The sequence below is a fragment of the Micrasema longulum genome, unplaced genomic scaffold (genome assembly GCF_059751315.1).
Source record: "Micrasema longulum isolate JH-2025_06_02 unplaced genomic scaffold, ASM5975131v1 h1tg000014l, whole genome shotgun sequence".
NCBI lineage: Eukaryota > Metazoa > Arthropoda > Insecta > Trichoptera > Brachycentridae > Micrasema > Micrasema longulum.
Genome location: NW_028277222.1, coordinates 38962 through 59427, shown reverse-complemented (window position 1 = coordinate 59427; position 20466 = coordinate 38962). Strand labels below are relative to the sequence as shown.

Below are 20466 nucleotides of genomic sequence, written 5' to 3'. Positions count from 1 at the left end.
AATATTAAAATTTTTAAAGCATTTCCTAAAAGTTGTAAATAACTTGTGCTGGAAAAATGGGAATCACTTTAAACCTTGAACCTTTGATTAGCGAGTCCACACACAACCACGAGACCACAACCCGGTTGCATTTGAGCAAAATCAATTAACTGAGTTTTAGGTGAGACCTCTGATTGGTCAAAAAACATACAAAATGGGCTCAGTCACGAACTGCGATCTGAGGGTAGATTTTGTATGCACGCTTTCACCGTGGATTTTGTCTAAGAACAATAATTGCACTAGTAGGTCTCTGAGATGGTTTGGTCACGTAGAACGAATGGACGACGAAAAAATGGTAAAACAAGCCAATGTGGCGAAAATGAACGGTAACGTGAGACAAAGACGACCAAGGAAGATGTGGCATCAGATTAACCAAAATCTTAAGTCTGGTCATGTCAAAAGCAGACAGAACCGAAGGGCATGTATGACAAGATGTATGAATGTAGAAGAAGCTAGGAATGTATGCCAGGATAGACGTGTGTGGTGGTCTATTCTCTCTGCCTAACCCTACGGGGAAATGGCGTGATGGTAGTAGTAGTAGATACTACAAAGTCACCTCTGAGTAGCGCCTGCTAACGTCAATCAGCAAAAACATCTTGTTTACGCCATCAATTTATTTATAATCACGCTGTCTTTTCTTGGTAGAGACGCGATAATCATGCGAAAAAAGTGATAGTTGACCAATTAGAGTTCCCTTTTAAAACACAGTTGGTGGATTTGGCTTATATGCAAACCGATAAAACGATGAATTGTTGACTCAACTAAGACAGCGTTTTGTGCTATTTTTCAACAACCGAAAATTTACTGTATCGTTTCCTGGTTGTATTATTTACAAATAATAATTGCAAGTAAGGTTAAGGAGTCTGTGTTAACTTACTTTCAATATTGAGCGTCAAATTAGCATTAAGTTCCCCAAGCTCATTTTTGATGTTACACTTGTAAAGACCCGAGTCTTCCAATCCCGGGTCGTTCAGCTCCAAGACGATGGTGTAGATATCATCCTTGACTTCAACCCTCATCTTGATCTTGGACGAATCCGTCACCACTTTACCTTCGTGGTACCAGACAATTGTCGGCTTGGGGCTGGCCTTAACCTTGCATCCCATGACGACCAGCTTTCCACCATCCTTGGACTGGATGTGCGGCTTTTCAACGAAAGTTGGCGCGTCACCTTCTGGTTCAGGCTCGGCTTCGATGTTGAGATTCAAATTAGCGTTGCTCTCTCCGAATTCGTTCTTGACATGACACCTGTAAGCGCCACCGTCTCCCGCCGAAGGATTAGAAAGCAGAAGCACCAGTTCGTAAATATCCTCTTCGAGTTTCGTGGACTTGATTTGGATCTTGGAGCTCTCCTTGATGAGTGTCGTTCCCTTGTACCAGACGACCTCTGCAGCAGGCTTGGCCTTGCAGACGCATCGCATGGTGATGAGGGTTCCATCCTCGTTCGGAATGATACGAGGTTTCTCAGTGAAAGACGGCGCAAAACCATCAGCATCGTCTCCACCTATACAAAAAAAACAATCAGCTCATCCAAATTAAAATGTTATTAAAAAATCACAGTAGACCAATTCATTACAAAGTTTACACACAACATATAATTTAGCAGGTAATGTTAGAAAAGCATGAAGATTGCAACTGTTTGCGTTTTCAGAGGCTACATTTGTATCTTTTTTAAGATCAATTTTACTTACCTTAATCCTTTTTTACCAATAATTGCCACAATACAATTTTCAAACTGTGTTTAACTGGTCAAAATTAATTTATATATAATTTTACATCAAAGTTTCGTTGTTCGGTTCTCGGAAACGTTTTATTGTAAGACTCTAAAATACCTTGGAAATTGAGCGCAATATTGGCATTGCTCTCCCCAAACAGGTTGAAGGCGTTGCATCTGTAATTGCCTCCGTGCTCTGATGTTGGGTTAAGGATTTCTAAGGTAAGAACATAAGTATCCTTCGCCGTAGCTTTCCTGGACATTTTCATTCTTCCAGAATCTGCTATTTCTTTGTCCCTTTGGAACCAGGTGATATCGGGCGCGGGATAGGCTTCTAAAAGACATTCCATGATCAACATTTCACCCTCTTGACGTATCGTGGGCTTCTTGGGAAAACGTGGTGGTTTGCCGTCCGGAATTCTAAAAAATAATATACTGTAAATAAAAACTAAATAAAAAAACTGTTTTATAATGAATGCAACGCAACGACTCATCATCCAATTTATCACATACAAACAATGAAAAACTGTCAAAAATATTGTTGTATTGAAATGGATGATGAAGCGATGTACCGCGCATATATGGATAGGGTAAGTGTTTTTTTTTTTGCTAAAAAACAAACTTACTTTGGTTTTCCACCACCTTCGAAATTCAAATTAATTTTCGCTGTACCCTCTCCGTGCTTGTTTGTTGCAACAGCTCTATACTCTCCTCTATCGGCGTCCTTGACGTTGGTGATTTCAAGTTTCGCCATGTGATACAATGTCTGGTCCTCGTCAAGTGATATTTTGTACCTGCCACCCTCTTTTATCAACGTTTTTTCATGGAACCTAGAAACATGAATGATCAGAAGAAAATGTTTCGAGACTTCGATCGTTGTCAAAAAAACCTCAATATTATTTGTTTATTATACCATAGCCGATCAAACTTCTAAGCCGATATATTTTTATTTAACATTTAAACAATAAATTGTACTACGTTCATGCAATTTCAATAAACGATTTTTATTAGAATTGTTCAAAAATTCTCCATAAAATCACAAACAATTTCATTAATGTATTTGCACATGCAAAATCTAAATTCGTGGTTCAGTATTTAAATATGACTAATGTACATAAAATTCCGTACTTTTGGCAAGTTCCGTTGAATCCTGAAAAGTACAAGAGAAATCCAATCCCGAAAATCGTTTTTAAGACCGAGAGTCTTTCTATCAGTTTTAATATTTTTTGTTGATAAACAATTACTTTTCTAAAAAAGTCAGTTTAATAAGCCCTGATTTCAAATTAATTTAACTCTAATGCTTTCATTCCCTCTCTTATTGTGAATTTGGCAACTTGTATGTAAGGCTAATGTCAAATAGTGGCGTTTTTCCTACAAATAATATAATTTAGTTACGAAAATCCATTTTCATTATGGATTACTGGGTAAATTGTATCATATTTCAGTAGTATAATAACGCCATTTTAAAACAAAAAAAAATGTCTTCATTAAAACACGACAGTGATAATTTGTGGTTGAAATTTTCAGCTTCTACAAGCAAAGAATAATTAAGAAAATTCCATTAAAAAATACAACAAAATCTTGGATTTTAAGATGGTTTGAGTGGAACTTAAAACTTACAATTATGGTTGAAAAGATTTAAGTGTCTCCTTCACAATATTATAAACTCTAAAATAGATGCATTACACATTACTGCAAAACAAAAAACTTTTTATTGCAACACCCAGAAGAGCATCACAATAATATAAACAATTTTATCTACCATTTACGTATACAAATTTTCTCTTCACCAAGAATCCAACGTACATACAATAGCCTAGATTCAAAGTTCAATCAATTTGGTACCTTTCGGATCAACACAGTCATAAAATACAAAATTGTTTGACTCCATCATGAATTTGAAATTAAAAATGATTTTTTTGAATGAGTTTTCAGAACTTACGCGTTTTCTTGCCTGTTTTTTTTTTATCATGCAGTCATGCAGAAGAAGTAAGAAAAATGCATTGTTTACTAACCACGCGACAGCTGGTTTCGGTTTTCCAACGCATCTGCACTCGAATGAAATAGTCGCCCCATCATCAGTCTGCCGAATGACTGGCCTCTCAGTGAATGTTGGCTTGATTCCATCCTCAGGAACTGGAGCCTCATCGCCTGATCATCATCACATTACAAAATACCAGCGTCAAACAAATAACAAATAATCAACAAATAATAAATTATCGTCAATAAATAATCAAAATCACCAAGAAAATATTAATCCAAAGATCAAAGTTAAAAATTACGCCTGCAAAAATATAGTGTGATTGTTGATTTTGCATTTTCATTCGCTTTGTACGTTTTTCTGTGTTGGTTGATGTCAAGATATTCCACATAAGGTTTTAAAAATTAATTAGCTGCATCTGTTTTTAATCTCCGTTGAACTCGCACTGACATGGAATATGGGTAAGAAAATAATTTTCATTTACAAAACTTAATTTTATCAATACAATACAGAAAAGATGGAGAACATTTTCTGAAATGTGAGGAATAAAGAAGGTCTAGGCATTCACGGGACAAAATTGATCAACTCAAAATATTGTTGATTATACCAACTGGCCGGAGAAGTAGACACATTAAAATATGTTTTCAGGCTTTGTCTAGTAGGTGAGATAATTCGGTCAGACGAATCTCACCCACATCGATTAAAGTTTCAGCCTTTGAACTTTACAAAAATCAATCAAATGGAAGAATTAAAGCAACACATGTTTAAACATAGGATAAATGGTGAAAGTTACACAGTGTGTAAAGTGGCCACTTAAGCCGGCTAATGTTTTTAAACTAGACTTCTTGAAGTGTTATCCAACTATGTTGTAATGTTAATCTTAAATTAAATTCAAAATATTGATTATAACGTTAATTCAGAAAATGTTGGAAAGTTTGAAATTTCAGCGACAAAAATTCACTACACAAGAATACCGCAGGGCTTTGCATTAGCTCTTATGTTATTTATGATTTGAGCAGTTTAAGTAAACACATTAATTTAAAATAAATATGATGCATTTTATAAATTAATTTATAATATTTGTCAAATATTTCAATTACGTGCTGAATAATTATTGGTTATTTTATGGAATTGGATCTAGTTGGACCACCCATATTATGTAAACTAAGCTATGAATTTAAGATTTTTAAATTTTGTTCCCTTATCTTTCGAAATGCAAATTGTAGTAATAATCATATAATCAAAAGCTGATTTCCAAACCTGCCTAAATTACTGAATAAATTTTCAAAAACACATTTTTTTGGAAATAATTGACTCGACACCAGATACTGCATAACGCATTTGAGAACTTAAGTCTCCTTGGCGGTTCTCACATAAAAGGGAATATTGCTCATTGCAGAAAAAGAACAGCTGCTCGAAGGAGCTCTCTGTAATCTGGTAGCCTTTACATAATTGCGCAAAAAATTGATGATCCAGAAGTAAGTCAATGTATTTCATTGGATCGAGAAAAAGAGACAAGTGAATTTTTAGCTGATTGGGTTTGATCAATTTGCAAAAAAATACATTTTTTTTGTAAAGGGTTGAATTTCCTTTTGGAAGTCATCAGATCTGTTTATCCGACAGAGCTTATAAAAGAGTCACGGGTAGTAGCGAGAAACTCCATTGCAGCCTTGGGCGCAGTAATTTTCATGGCATTTGATTATTCTTTGAAAATTTAATAAGTACATTTTTTGGCACTGGAGTTCGGCCTATTAAAAAGAAAAACACGGTCTTATGAATATTGTTTGTCTAAGGAAATAAACATTTTTAATGAAAATAATCTATGTCCGGGTGGATTAATAAATGTGTGAGAAATAGAACCAGAATCCTAGCCGAGTGCTTTTGACTCGATGGTTACTCTCGATTAAAAATCTTGAATCAAAACATCGAGTGAAGATAAGTTCGCTTCTTAATGGCACGCTCGCCCACCATGCTTAAGATCCCGTATTCGATTCCTAGGGTGGTATTCTGGATCTTCTCCCCGAAAGAGGGATTAATTTTAAGATTTTCATTTTTTATTTGCTTCATAAAATGGCCGCACTGATGATAAAACGTCAAACAAATACGAACTACGAACAAATTGAGCATTACTCAAAACACCTAAAAAATTTTTTTTTAAATATTTTTCATACATATACATATATATGTTACAAAAAAAAATAACGTATCCCAAACTCCATGAGGCCAAGGGCCCTGTGTTGAGTTGGATACAACATAATGGAAAGTGGAAACACGTACATAATGAAATAATAGCAAAAACGAAAATTAAATATTGTTACATAAACATATATATATTTCAAAGGGCATCTGGACAACACGCTTAATAGTATAAGCTATGCAATATCTCGCAGCAGTCTCCTGCAATGGTCTCTTCCCTTAGACACAATCCAAATTTGCACATTCTTTCTGAAAAAAGCTTTCGTTTTGGAGAACTTAATTTGTTCATTTAGGAAATTGAACACTCTTTGGGCCACAAAACAGAAATTCCTTTGAGCAAACGTCACACGTGTTTTTGGAATTAAATCATTCAAATTACTGGAAAACCTAGTACGAGCATTTTGCTGGGATCTACTCTTGTAGCCGCATGACCAGAAATGTGTCAATGACTCTTTTAAAAAAAGTCTAATGTCCAGTACCTTCATGGATTGGAACAATGTCTCAGATGAAAAAGTGGGAGGACAACGCAGAATCACTCTTAGTATTAATTTTTGTACGTTTATTAGGGGGTTCATGATAGAGGCAGTGCAACCTCCCCAGCCCACTATACCATAGAAAAAGAGCAAAACACACAGCAGCTTGCAGCTACAAACCGTATAAGTTTTTTTCTATTTTTAAAGTAGTTTTATACACCATTTGACGTTTAATCATGAATGTGGCCATTATATGAAGGAAAGAAAAAAAAAAAAATCTTTTTTTAAAAGGAATAATTCACTAAGCCTCTATTTCAGAGGCTTGTCATTAGGTGGGTTAGAGGGAATCTGGAAGAAGGTAATGAAAAACACATCACTACCCCCAGACCAATTGAGATAAAAAAAAATCATGGATTTTTTTCTTGCAACTGGCGGGAATCAAACTCGCGACGCCAGTTTCACAGTTGGCAGTCTAACCAACTGCGCCACATTGCCTGCCAAATAATCACTCTTTAAGGGGTAGAAAAGATCCAGATTAACACCCCTTGGAAGGTCGACATGAAATTTTGATTTTCAAAAGGTGGTTTTACACAGCAATATTTTGTGTTCCTGAACTGGCCACCTGAAGTGTAAGGCTGATAACCTTACCTACATGTAATAGATGATTGATAGACGTTGTACTCGATGAACCAATGCAGTGCCATATGCACCATTAGGTGCATAGGGTACAGGGGTATAATGATATAAATGAAAATGTTATTCGGTATGAATGTGATGCGATTTATATAAATGAGATGAAATACATAATATTATAGGTTTATCAATATAAATATATAAAAGTTTAATGGTTTGAAAAATGGAAATAAAAGGGGGTACATATAATTTAAGAATATAAACCAAAAATCGGTAATAACATAAAAGTAATAAAAAACTTGTTTTTGTTGGGAAATATTTAATATACAAATAAAACACAATAATAATAAACATATGAAAAATAAATTAAACGTATAATAAATTAAATAAGTGTGAAAGTGGACCCATCGTAAATACGTCTTAAAACGCAAAACAGTTGCTTTTGGAAAATAAGCCTTATACAAGACGTTAAAAGACACCATATTCCTAGTTAGTTTATGTGAAAATTGCGTTAATAATGCAAAATAGCGTAAAATTTTGAAAATCGTGAGCACAGGCCGGCTAAAATATCGTGACACTAAATAAAAATAGTTTTTTCGATTGTGGCTGTTAGATTTTTTAAATTTGATCGAAAAACCCTGATGATTTTTTGGTAACTGCAAAAATAATGTGCGTTTTTTTTTTCTTATTAATACGCAATGGCAATGAAAAAAAGCAAATTGAAGCATCAGGCATAAGCGAAAGGAAGGGAGTTAAGACATATTTACTTTTTTCAATGGGTTTAAAAAAAAAGGTTATTTTTCATATGTCAAAACATTATTGATTGTATTTAAAATTTGTACATAATATTTTATACTCCTTTGTTTGATTTTTTCGTAGTTTTAAATCAAAACAATGAGACTGATGTTATTTTTAATAAGTTAAATAATTTAATATTTTGTTAATTTATACTAAAAGTATCAATAATTTAAAACCTGTTGACGTTTCCAAATATCTTTGATTTAAACTTGTGTTGTTTTGACAGGTTTTTGAAAACAAGATCTAGATTTTTTCCCAAATCTAGACTTTGAACTTGACTTTGAGAAAAAAGTGACCAACATCTTTTGAAGGGGGGAGTAGAGGAAATAACACAGTGCTAATGATACTTGAGATTTTGTAATGTACAAACATAAGTTAGTTTTTGGAGACAGGGAAAAGGGGTAAATGCTAAGCTTGCAACTATCTACAACAGCACAACATTAAATAATGAAAAATTTATGTGACAGAAGAAAAATAAAATGTACGTCATAAATAGAGACAATACGTATAATCAGTGACTTGAATTATGGACAAAATGGGGCACAACTCGATGGTTTAATAATTTGCTGAATTTGTACTTTCTAATATGTTCTTGCTAATGGGGGCAGTGCCAAACAAGCTCTTGACGGCACTGCGACCTGAGTAGATCTATTATGCCAGGTCCCCGTCAGGCCTCTTTAAGCCTTGAAAGGGCCGGGATACTAATTATAGGGCAAATGCTTTCATATATATTGCTTAATCTCCTCCTCCAAGCTCAAGTGCTTAAAGTATCGGGCCATTATGTAGGGGCGAGTGCTCTAACATCTCAGGTTTAACCAATGGTCCACCGAAGATGCGGCTTGTTTTGCGATATAATGCATCACATACACATAACTTGTGTAAAGGTGTTCCATATTTTTCACCGCAGAACCTACATCTAGAAGTTTTAGAGAGATTTGATAAGAACGACTAGAAATTGAAGACAGCTTTGATTCTACGAACAACTGACGGCAAAAATTCTAGTTTGGGGTTCAATTTCTTTTTGAATCCTGTGTTTCATGGCATATTATTATATCATAAATTTCTGAGTGATTAAAATTTTGGGGTTCGTAATTTGATAAATTTCCAGTGGTTTGTGTGAAAACATATTATCTCAAACCAAACCAAATCGTCAACAGGTTAAAAATTTTACATGCAAAATTAAATACAATACATTATAATTTTGTACAGTGTTAAGAGAAAGATTCTTAAAAACCAACATTCATTTACGAGTAATAATTTGTACCAATGCAAAAAACAATCATCACTTAAATCTAAAGATACGTATATTACATACAGATGAAAAAAAATACACTTAAACCTGCTGAATAAAATACATAATTTTACAGCAATAAAGATGTCCATTTTCCATTTGTACGGTATGGAGTGTGTTGTATTAATAAATACTCAAAACTAAATATAATTGATGGATAAAATCTTTGAAAATTAACTGTGTAAAGTTACTTAATGTTCATATTAAAATAACTGGAAAGATATTCAGCAAAACACTTTAATTAAGCTGATATTAGTAAAGGTACTAAATTTTTTGACTCATAGTTTACAAACCAGATAATATTTTATGTAGCTTTAAAAAAAAATACATATTTTATCCTATATCGATAATAATTGTCTCAAATAAAAGTTGAATCAAATGGTTTTGGAGTATGCCATGTATTAAACTTTGGCCCATCTTTATTTTTAAATTATTGCAATAAAATTCACGACAATAAACATATTCACTGAATAAATTAATTATTACAAACGTAGAATCATGTATTTTGCCGTAACTTGACTAGAACTTTCGATCGTGGGATATTTTGATACTGTTAAAAATTTAATAAGAAACTTACTGTCAAAGTTTAAGCTGATTGTAGCATTACTCTCTCCTAATTCGTTCTTAGCTGTCACCCGGTACTTGCCAGCATCTTCCACTGTCACATTGTTGATTTCCAATGATGCGTAGTACATGTGTACATCCTTAGAGACTGTGAGCTATCAAAATGAAAGAAAATTCTGGTTAAAGAATCTTGATTTTATGCGGGAGGGAAATGATACAACCAAAACATTGAAGAACAAGGTCTTTAGCATATGTTGAATGATTGAAATTCTTGAATTTTCACGACTTTTCAGAAACTTGTGTGTTTAAATTAATATCCTGCGTGTACAGTTTGGTCTTTATCGCCATACCTACTCAGAAACATGCTTAAATAACAAGGGCAAGAAATATTACACTTTTCAACATTTCTCCATTAACATGTATTTGATCAAAGATGCAAGGAAAATTTCTATTATTTCTTTGCCAAATTGTTTAATATGCTTCCACAAAAAAATGCTTGCCAGATATCTGAAAACGTTCAAATAAATAAATCAAAATCTGTCTGAAGCATATAAGCATAAAGGAAATAAAATAAAGTAAACAACTGACATGTTAACAATTTAAATCAAATGTTGGATACTTAACAGTTCTTATAAGAAAAGGTTATCCTAGTAACAGGAATCTTGTATATTTTTTTTCTTATTTAGTATAAGATTTTTGATGGCATTTTAGAACTACCCAAAAAATAATCAGATAGAGAAGAAAATTTTATATAAAACTGCATACATAACATGAATCTCATTTATTCTATATTGCCTATACCAACTTAGTAATTGATATTAGTACATCATTGTTTTGTGGAACAGTGGAAGTAAATTAAATTAATTGGACATGACCAATTCGCGGACTCACATATGTATACCTCTTTACATGTTGCATGTTTTCGGCTGCAAAACTTCCTTACTGGGGTGGATTGCTACCATACTATATAGCAGTCAATTTTGATCTGTTTTTTCTTAACATGCGGTTTTTATTTTATGTTTAAATTCATTTGGTTAAATTTTTATATTGATAATGTTTTTTTTTGGCCAAGACCTATGTTTGAAGTGTCTTAATGTACGGCTGAGAGATATAGTGTCTATCCGAAAGAGACTACACGCTTTTAAGATGTGATCCTTAGGAAGAATTTTAAAAATTTAATGGGCGGACCGTATCACGAACGAAAAAGTTTTTTGTAAAATCGACGAAGCGAGGGACTTGCTTAACATTATCTCCAAAAGACGCGCTAGATAAATTAGAAACAAAATGCGTCACAAGGGTCTCCTACATGGTGTTATAGAGGGGGTGTCTGAAGGGACAAACTACGGGAGGCACACTTGCCTAGAATACCTCGATACGAGGATATGAGCATAATGAAGAGCTAAAGAGGACAACACAGACAGACCAGAGTGGCAGAGGAGGTGCTGAGCTTTGCTGCAAACCAATCTGCTTTAGAGGATTGAAACCATAAAAGGATAATATTTTATTAATGTGCCTAAACTAACTGTGTACTTATGCTGTTAGAGGTGTGTTGGGTATTGCTGCACTTGACGCCTAATAGTGCTGTAATAAAAACAATAGTACTTTCGCAAATTGGGTTGTGGTCCCATAGTTAGTATCGTGGACTCATGGATCAAAGATCTAAAGTTCGCACCCCCCTCTACGACAACTTGATTTTCATTTTCTAATAGTGAGTTATTTACATCTCGTTGAAAATGGCCACCAAAATTAAAGTATTTGGGTAAATAATAAGAACGCAAAGATTTATTTTAAAAATATTTATTATATTACTTTGTGCCTGTCTCCAGGGATGACCTGAGCCGCATTATGCCACCAGTTGACGTTGGGTGATGGGTCAGCCTCTATGCGGCACTCGAAAATCAGTCTTTTTCCATCGTCCTCCTGCCTGATCGCTGGCTTCTTGGCGAACGTTGGAGCAATGCCGTCGATTTGCCTTAAAACATGAAAAATACATCATATAGTTATTGAATTATTGGGGACAAGAAACGTTTTGTGTTGCCTATGGGTTCTGGGAGTATGTTCTCTACAGAGGCTACAGTAAAATAGGCTCTTTTTTTCTCTTACTCCGATGGTATTCCTCCCAAGATTATTGCTGTTATAAAAGCGCTCCACATATATAGCAAATTGTCGTGTGAGAACCGGCAGCTCTTTGACTGATTGGTTCGGAGTCTCGACTGGAGTAAGGCAAGGCTGCATCCTTGGACCGTTCTTATTCATCATATTGACGGATTTTATTATATGCAAATCAATACCACCGGATCGAGGCATAAAATTAAACTCCCCCCTAAATTTATGCGGCTTTATGTCAGGGTCTTAATATTAATGCCATAAAGATTCATTATTTTACTTTATTATGATATTTTATTATAATTTTCGAAAAACTTTGCCGTAAAATCAAATGCTCTAAATTTAAAAAGGAATATTTTACACGTTCAAAAAAACATTTTTTATGTCGTTTCTCGTTTCCCGTGTATGATTTATTTTGTATTAAACAAATAATTATTCGTTATTAAAATATAGGCAGGTGCGCTTACCTCTGTTTTTCCTGGTCAGCCGCTGAAAAATAAATTAATAAAAATTAATAAAACACGAATTTCATACAACGTTGATGTGGTCAATTTTTTTCAAATCTTTTTATTTATTTATTTGTTTTAAAGAAACATACAGTCAATAATCATTAAATGAGAACAAAAGGATTAGGTTGAAAGACAGGCCAGCGAAGTTTTTGAAATAATAATCATAATCATATTAAATTATGGTATATTCTTAAACGTGTGCGCACGTATATAAATATATGCAAGAGGGTGTGTTTGTGTGTATGTGTACGAGAGTAAGTGTTTAGTAGCTCAATCACAAATAATTTTTGACGTGCTAATAAGCGACGTGATAACAATATCTCACCATTGTTGTTTATCCTTTTCGCGGTCACAATGCACATCCGTGAACACCTAATATTAAGTGTCAAAATATTAATGTTTCGCGACGTATAATCCTGCTGGGCAATCACATATTTAAATATTACCGGTGTAAATATGGAAAATATTTCAAAACTGCTATTTTCATGTATTTATTTATTATTTATCAAACTATTTATTGCATTTAGCCGGCGGTTGGCAAGCCATGTGTCAAGAAAAATAATTGTTTGTTGTTTTTGTATTAGATACTCCTAACTACTTTGCAAATGCAATATATTGTTTAATTTTTTTATAGTAAACGACAATTTTTCATCAGAAAACTGTATTTATTTACGACGAAAACAAAAAACATACCGACACGAGCGCTGACTTACAGATTACACATGCGTTGACTTTATGACTGCGATAACTTAAGCATGTTCATTATTGTTCATTGTGATCGCTCAAATGCTTAGCATGTTTTTGAGAACGTCGATAGTTATTTGTGATTGTGCTACCGGTGCGGATTAGGAATAATTAATAGTGATGACTTTGAGTTTGTAGAATTTATTGTTGCAAGCAATTCTTGGTAACAAAAGTTTACGATACATGCAAGGGAAGCGATTTGCTGATGAATGTCGATGAATCGTATGTGATATGTTTTGAAAGGAATGAAAGTTTGACTGAATGTGAAATTACTGTGTATCTGGGAAGTATGTTTACTTGGAATGGAATGACTGAGAAAGATATTGAAAGGAGGGTGAGTGCCGGGAACAGAGTGAAAGGTGGACATAAAAAATCCAGGCAAATAAAATCAACATATGAATAAATTTAAGAAATATGTATGTTCAAACATAGGCGAAATAGTGAATGTTACACAGAGTGTAAAGTGACCATTTAAACCAGCCTATGACATATCATAAACCCTGTAAATGCCTACACTTCCATATTCGCTTCTCTAAAATGTTATCCATCTCCGTTGTAATATGTTGAAAAATGTTTGTTGCAAGAGGCAAAATGGCCCTGATGAAGAATGGACTTGGAAAAACAGGGATAAAAGTAGGTGGAACGCTATCGAGATGCGATCTCACAGACGAAAGTATGGTAAAACTATGTACGGTAGATGCGCAAATGTCGAGATTCGTGCATTATGTAAGGCAAAATCAAGAAAGGAACGCGAACGCTGCGTTCATTCGGATATGTGGAGCGAATGGACAGCAAAAAATGGCTAAAAAGAAAACAAGTAAGACAGAGAAAGACATGGCATGAACGACTTTAACAAACACTTGAAGATGTACATGTCAAAAGTCAAATTAATCATCTTGCTTGCTTGAGAATATTTATGAAAGTAGAAGAAGCGTTGTATGTATGCAAATAAAGACTAAAGTGGCGTTCTATCCTCTCTGCCTACCGTTACGGGGAAATGGCGTGACGGTTTTTCATAAGTTATAGGCGTACAGATAATACGTAATTGTTCCAAAAATAAATAAATGTTTTGAGAATACGAGCCCATGACGCGATCGCTACAAAGTTTTAGTACGCTTGTCCAAAAATACCCCTCGCTACATATTAAAAACCACTGAGCGTAAATTAGAAGTTGAGAAATCTGTTCTGTTTCTCAACCGCTGGAGAGATTCGTGGAAAGCAGTTTCGTCTGTTTATATCTTCCTGCAGCAGCTATTTCGGGAGAAAAGCGCGACCGAAATAGCCCCACTCAACTCTGAGTAATTGGAAAAATAATTTAAGAAGCAAGAATTACACTGCCCTGTTTTTATCTTTATGTTATCGCAATATGAACTCTGTCAAAATAATAAATTGAAAGCAATTATAAATAATAAATCCTCCTTTTTTACAAAATCTTGCTCATTTACTTGAAGACAGTTTATTACGCCCAATGGGCATTTTTATGGACACATTTATACATAGAAAATTATTATAACAAAATTAGAAAAACTCAATGGCTTATAGTAGACTTTGTGAGAGTGGAAGCGGGAGAGAGGTGTTTATAATTGAATTTGATTCAGTGATCGTTTGAAAGAAGACAACTTGTTATCAGAGATATCAAGACTGGTATGTTTTTTGGCAGACCTAAGAATTCTGGGCATAGGGGAATGAAAACCATAGTTAGTTCGATGGTTATCGGTATGAAAGGGTGAGTTTTGTCTGAGGTTTCTAGTTGGGATATTTAATTTTATTGAGCTCAGTAGTTCAGGCGCATCAAAGAGTGAGTTGAGAATTTTAAATAGGACTATAGTCCTTATAAGGTCGGATTTATTTCGACGGTCTTAAAGAAAAGATATGTTCAAGGTAGTTTCTACCTCATTATACGTATATTGGTTTCTGGATAAGCCCAACCTCCAGCCTATCTTTCTTAAAAATCGATTTTGAACTGATTCAATATTCTTGATGTGAACATCATAATATGGAGACCAGATAACAGAGGAATATTCTAGGTGCGGGCGAACTAGGGAACAGAAGAGAGTTTTAAGGGTATTGATATTTTTGAAGTCAGCTGTGCTTCTGTTAATAAATCCAAGAAGTTTTAAGGATTTATTGATAACATGTTCAATATGAATTGTAAAAGAAAGTTTAGTGTCAAGTATAATATTATTACACATTATTTGAGACATAAGTCTCAACTCCATGGACCCAGAAGTCCTGTGTTGAATCGGGACGAGCAATTGGTTGACACAGACTCGCAAGTATATCATCACAAATATTTTATAGGATCAGAAATACAACAATAATAAAAACAATAAATAAACAAATATATGGCACATCAATATGGTAAATAGTAAACTCAAACATTCGAAAATCATCCCATTCAAATCCCTCCCACTAAGGAAAATCCAGTTCTTAACTCCTATCAACAATATTTTGAGTTTGTCCACATTTTTGTAGACAAGGACTGGATTCAACTCCCTGGGGAGCTGTTTATATTAAAATATTACAACAGAGATGAAGAACAATTAAGAGAAGGTAATATAGAAGTCTAGGCATCTACAGGGCTAATGACCTGCCAATGGCTGGTTTAAGTGACCACTTTACACACTGTGTAGCATTAACCATTCTGCCCATATTTGAACATCTATATTCCTTCAATTCTTTCATCTGTTGATGTTTGTGAAGTTAAAGAGCTGATTGGTGAGCTGGTGACATTGTCCAGCTTGCGGGTCGTAGATGGCACCAGATAGCCCAAAAATGAAAACATTAGAAGAGTTTATCTTCTTCTCTTCTTCTTCAGCCTTGTTTTCTCCACTGCTGGATGGCGGCCTCTTCCAAGCGTCTCAATTCTTTCCTATCACCCGCTTATATCATCCACGTTTTACTGGCAATAGAGGCAATGTCGTCGACCCATCTTTTCTGTGGCCTTCCAAAATTTCTTTTGTTTGCCCGTGGCCTCCACTTTACTATTCTGGGTGTCCACCTGCCATCATTTTGTCTCGCCGAGTATCCTGCCCACTGCCATTTCAATTTCACTGTACGATCCATGATATCCACGACTCCGGTTCGGCGTCTTATTTCTTCATTTCTTACTCTGTCTCTTAAACATACAGCGAGCATCTGTTTTTCCATGGATCGTTGCGTGCATTTTAATTTCTGGCTACTTTTTTGTGTAACAGACATGGTTTTTAGTCTGTATGTTGTCACCGACGATTTGCACGATTCATATACTTGTTTTTAAGAGATTACAAAAGGACTGTATTCAGCAGTGGAACGAATGTGTCAAGCAGTTGATAAGTATAACGTTCATATTAAAAATTGGTCAAACGCGTAATTTTTACACATAACGTTAAGGTCACTGATTTAAAGGGACCACTTTCGAGATTCGTCCCTTGATCCGAGAGATTTTGAGTAGTCGCGAGACAGGTATATTTAGTCCAGGTATCCGAGCTACTTGGCAACGCTTCTTGACAGTGGGTTACGCAATCCTATTCGGAGAAAATTACAGAAGATATTCAATTCAGAAGTCTGTGTTGAAAGCACTCTTGAAAATACCAATCAATGAAGATACGAGTAGTATACTAGAATCACAAGAAGTGCAGTGATACCGGAATTATAAGCTATTTTTGGCCTAAGTGGGATACCGCGATTCAGACCCGTAGTGATCAATGGTTTTAAAAATTTTAACGAGCTAACGTCATACTTTACTATTTACCATATGGATGTGCCGTATATTTGGTTTTTTTTTAAATTATTGATATGTTTTTGATCCTATATGATATTTGTAATGATATATTCATGTGTTTGCGTTAACTAATTGCTCGTCCTAACTCAACACAGGACTTTTAGACCAATGTAGTTGAAACTTATGTCTTATCTTCTAGCTGTGGTTACGCGTGAATGTTTGCTGCAATTTGCATGTTTTGGTTGCCGGCTTTTCCTTGAGAAGTAGGAACCTGGCAGTACCTACCGCATTGCAACAATTCACAAATTCCATTTTCAAATAAAACTGACAGTTGTATTTTTTCTTCAAACAAATGAAGTCTTCTGTGATCCGCGTGAAAAACTAACAACAAATAATATTCGTACCGCTATCTTGCTATATAAAGTTACCACTAAAGTGTCAGCATTATTATCATTACCGCATCCAATATCCAAAAATACTGATGCACAAAGCAGAATAAGAAAGAACTTAACATCCGTATCATTCCCGCATTTAATATCTGGTGGAGCGAGGGGGAACACTTTAACACAGGTGAGTCGATTTCCATTGTATATTAAGTGGCAGTAAACGTTCTTGATAACGTGTGTGTTGGCTGACCTTGTTGGACCATCTTGGATCTGTTCATGCGCTCTCTAAGCTATCGGGGAATTAACTTTTGAGCCTCTCTCTCGCGTCACCAAGCTGTCTTTATCTGAGTAGTGTTGGAAAAGGAGGCAATTTTGGCTGTGCACCTTTAACTCTTAAAAGACTGTGGTAAATAATCCCTTTGCGCGCGATGATGTAACATCGTGTTACTGTAGTACGTAGTTGCGTGTACGCAAAAGATGAAATATTCTATAGTTCAGACACTTTGAAGAAAAAAAACATAAAGTCATTCAGTTTAATAGTACCTTTTCCATAATTTATTAAAATAAACACATAATTTAGCCCTGTCATAATAGAAGCAAAAAAAAAACAAAAATTCGCCACTCATAATTCCTGCGTGCGTCCTTCATCACTGTCAGCAACCAACTGAATTTGTTTTACGCAACATCGGATACGGCGGCTATAGAACAGCGTCTCAGTCTTCCTTATTATGTGTACTATCTTCGTGCTCTCTCTAATACAGATGTATTGCTGTATCTTCGGGTAGCAAGATTGAATATTTTTTGTTTTAAAATCCAGCATAGTTATACTAATTAGACTTTCTAAATTAGGTGTGAAAATGTCCATTTGAAGATTACATAAAATACAACTTCTTCATTTGAAAAAATAAGTAAGATACATCAAGTCTTGGATTGTTAATTTATTAGTGTGATATCACAGCCACACAAGAGTTAAATGAACTTCTCTGCTTTAGTTTAATGAAGATGAAACCACAGAAAGCTTATTCGAGAGAAACCGGACTATTGATTAACATCAGTAAGCCTTCCGCATAAAGAAATTACGACATTTTATGTCATTTTATCATTTCTTGTTTTGATTTTATTTCTTTTATTTGTGCAATGGTACACATTACAAATGATTGAGGATGACAGATAAATTGACTAGATATTCTGAGGTTGCTCTGATGGCGATAGGGGCATTGAAAGCATATCATGTTTACTGCACACCAAAATAAAACAGGGACGCGTTTGAGTATCGTCTATTGTCTTATTAACCTTAATAATTATTTAAGGAATGGTATCTTTGTTTAGTTTTTTATATTTTACTTTCTGTGCTGTTACATGATCACTTAATTGCCATACTTACTAGTTCTTTGCTCAATGTATTATTATTGCGTTTCTTAAAATTATTTTTTATTATTAACTTTTTAAAATCATTCTTATGCTGTTGAAATTCCATTCGTCGATGCGTTTTGAAGCTGCAAGACTTTTTGTGATGTAAGCTATCATATTATTTGTATCATATTATGTAAATGTTATCAACTATCAAATATCTAAATTTAGTAAATGGGGTCTAGAATTTCAACCGTCCATGCGCTCAGTAGCTGCAAGACTTGCTGTTATCTAAATTCTAATTTTATAAATTTGCTTTTTATTTCGTTTTTAAAATATCACTTAAACTCTAAACTTCATTGTCAAATAAAAAAATTGAAAATAAAAATGTAAATAGGGGCTAGATTTCTTATTGTCCATGCGCTCTGTAGCTGCAAGACGTTCTGTTATCTAGCTCATATATATCATAATTGTAATATATCAAAATTGGAGACAAGGAACTAGAATCCCAACCGTCCATGCGCTCTGTAGCAGCAAGGCGTGTTGGGATATTTATTAATTGTACAGCGCCCTTGAGGTGATTTTCATAAAAATGGCGCTATATAAATTATCCAAACATTATTATTAATTTTTCTGAAAAATAAACGTGAATCTTTTGTTAACCAAGAAACGAGGCCACGAGAACTATAAAATGGACCCTGGTTAGTGGGTGGGGTGGGGCTTTCAATTACAAAAAAAAGTATCCTCAACTCTATGAGACGAAGCCCTGTGTTGAGTTGGGATACAATATTAATGAAAGTGGAAGCATACATAATTATAACAATAACAATTATTACGTAAACATAAATTTTAATCAACACCCGAACAACACAATTAATTATATTTGAATCTATGGATGTCTCGCAGCAGTCTTCTGCAACGGTCTCTTCTCTTGGGCAAAATCTAAGCTGGTACAGTTCTCTTATTACCCGTTCTATTCTTATAATATAAGATAAGTACTACCCCTTGGGATAAAAAGCATTACTACTACCCATTCTAGATAACGCTGATGTTTCCATTACTAATTTAAGCTGTGAGCAACTCGATAAACTGAAATAATTTCAGAATACATGCATAAGGTACATTTTTGGTTTTAGGAAATATGACCACATTTCTGATTATAGCAGGCAACTGAAATGGCTCAAAATTAGACAGCGGAGAGACTATCACTCCCTTTCACTTCTGTTCAATGTACTTCATAGTCCTAATGCTCCTATATGCCTGCGTGAAAAATTTCAACGCTTATCAGTTCATGCTTTACTTCTTTGTTCTAATTCTCAAGGCACTCTCTTAATACCCATCCACAATTCCTCTTTCTTCTCTAACTCATATAGGGTCCATGCGGCTCGACTGTGGAGTCATCTCCCATCCACCATTAAAGATGTTACTACATTATCTCTGTTTAAATCACGTCTGAAGAAACATCTTCTTTCTCTTCCTTAATCTTTTCTCCTTTCTTTTTTTTTTCTTTCCTTTTTCCTTTTTTTCCTCTTTTTTTTATTGGTAATAGTTTTGATTTAAGGTAATTTATAAACACATATATATCTTTAGCTTTTTAATTTTTTTTCCTATTGAATATGTTCTGTAACTTGAATTATAAAAATAAAACTTTTATTTTATTGGTTGGTTGGAAGAAATTGCCATTTGGCAATAAACCTGCTAATATACAAATAACATTATGTACAAAAAGTCAAATAAATAAAATTTGAACAAAACTCAATGTGACTTATTACGAGATGGATGTGTCTTAGATCCTCACCAACGCTTCTGCATCACGCCTACAGCGGCAGGTTATAACCCGGTTATATCTTTCATTTTGTGTGTGAAACCCTAGACGAGTGTTATCAACTCGATGGCTGCTCTCAGATAAAAATCCTGAATAAGGAAATCGATTGGTGATACGTTTGCCCAGATCAGTAGTGATTGGCGCTTTCGCCTAC

At 34.5% G+C, this 20466-nt stretch overlaps 1 protein-coding gene across 1 annotated transcript in view; it reads right to left on the bottom strand.

The window, feature by feature from the left end:
• LOC148285679 (twitchin-like) overlaps positions 1-20466 on the bottom strand; it is a 263782-nt gene that overhangs the window by 211455 nt on the left and 31861 nt on the right. Inside the window, 7 exon segments of the mRNA XM_088239054.1 lie at positions 917-1543; positions 1872-2173; positions 2380-2583; positions 3769-3904; positions 9703-9844; positions 11499-11661; positions 12263-12284. Coding sequence (XP_088095180.1) covers positions 917-1543; positions 1872-2173; positions 2380-2583; positions 3769-3904; positions 9703-9844; positions 11499-11661; positions 12263-12284 — 1596 coding nt within the window.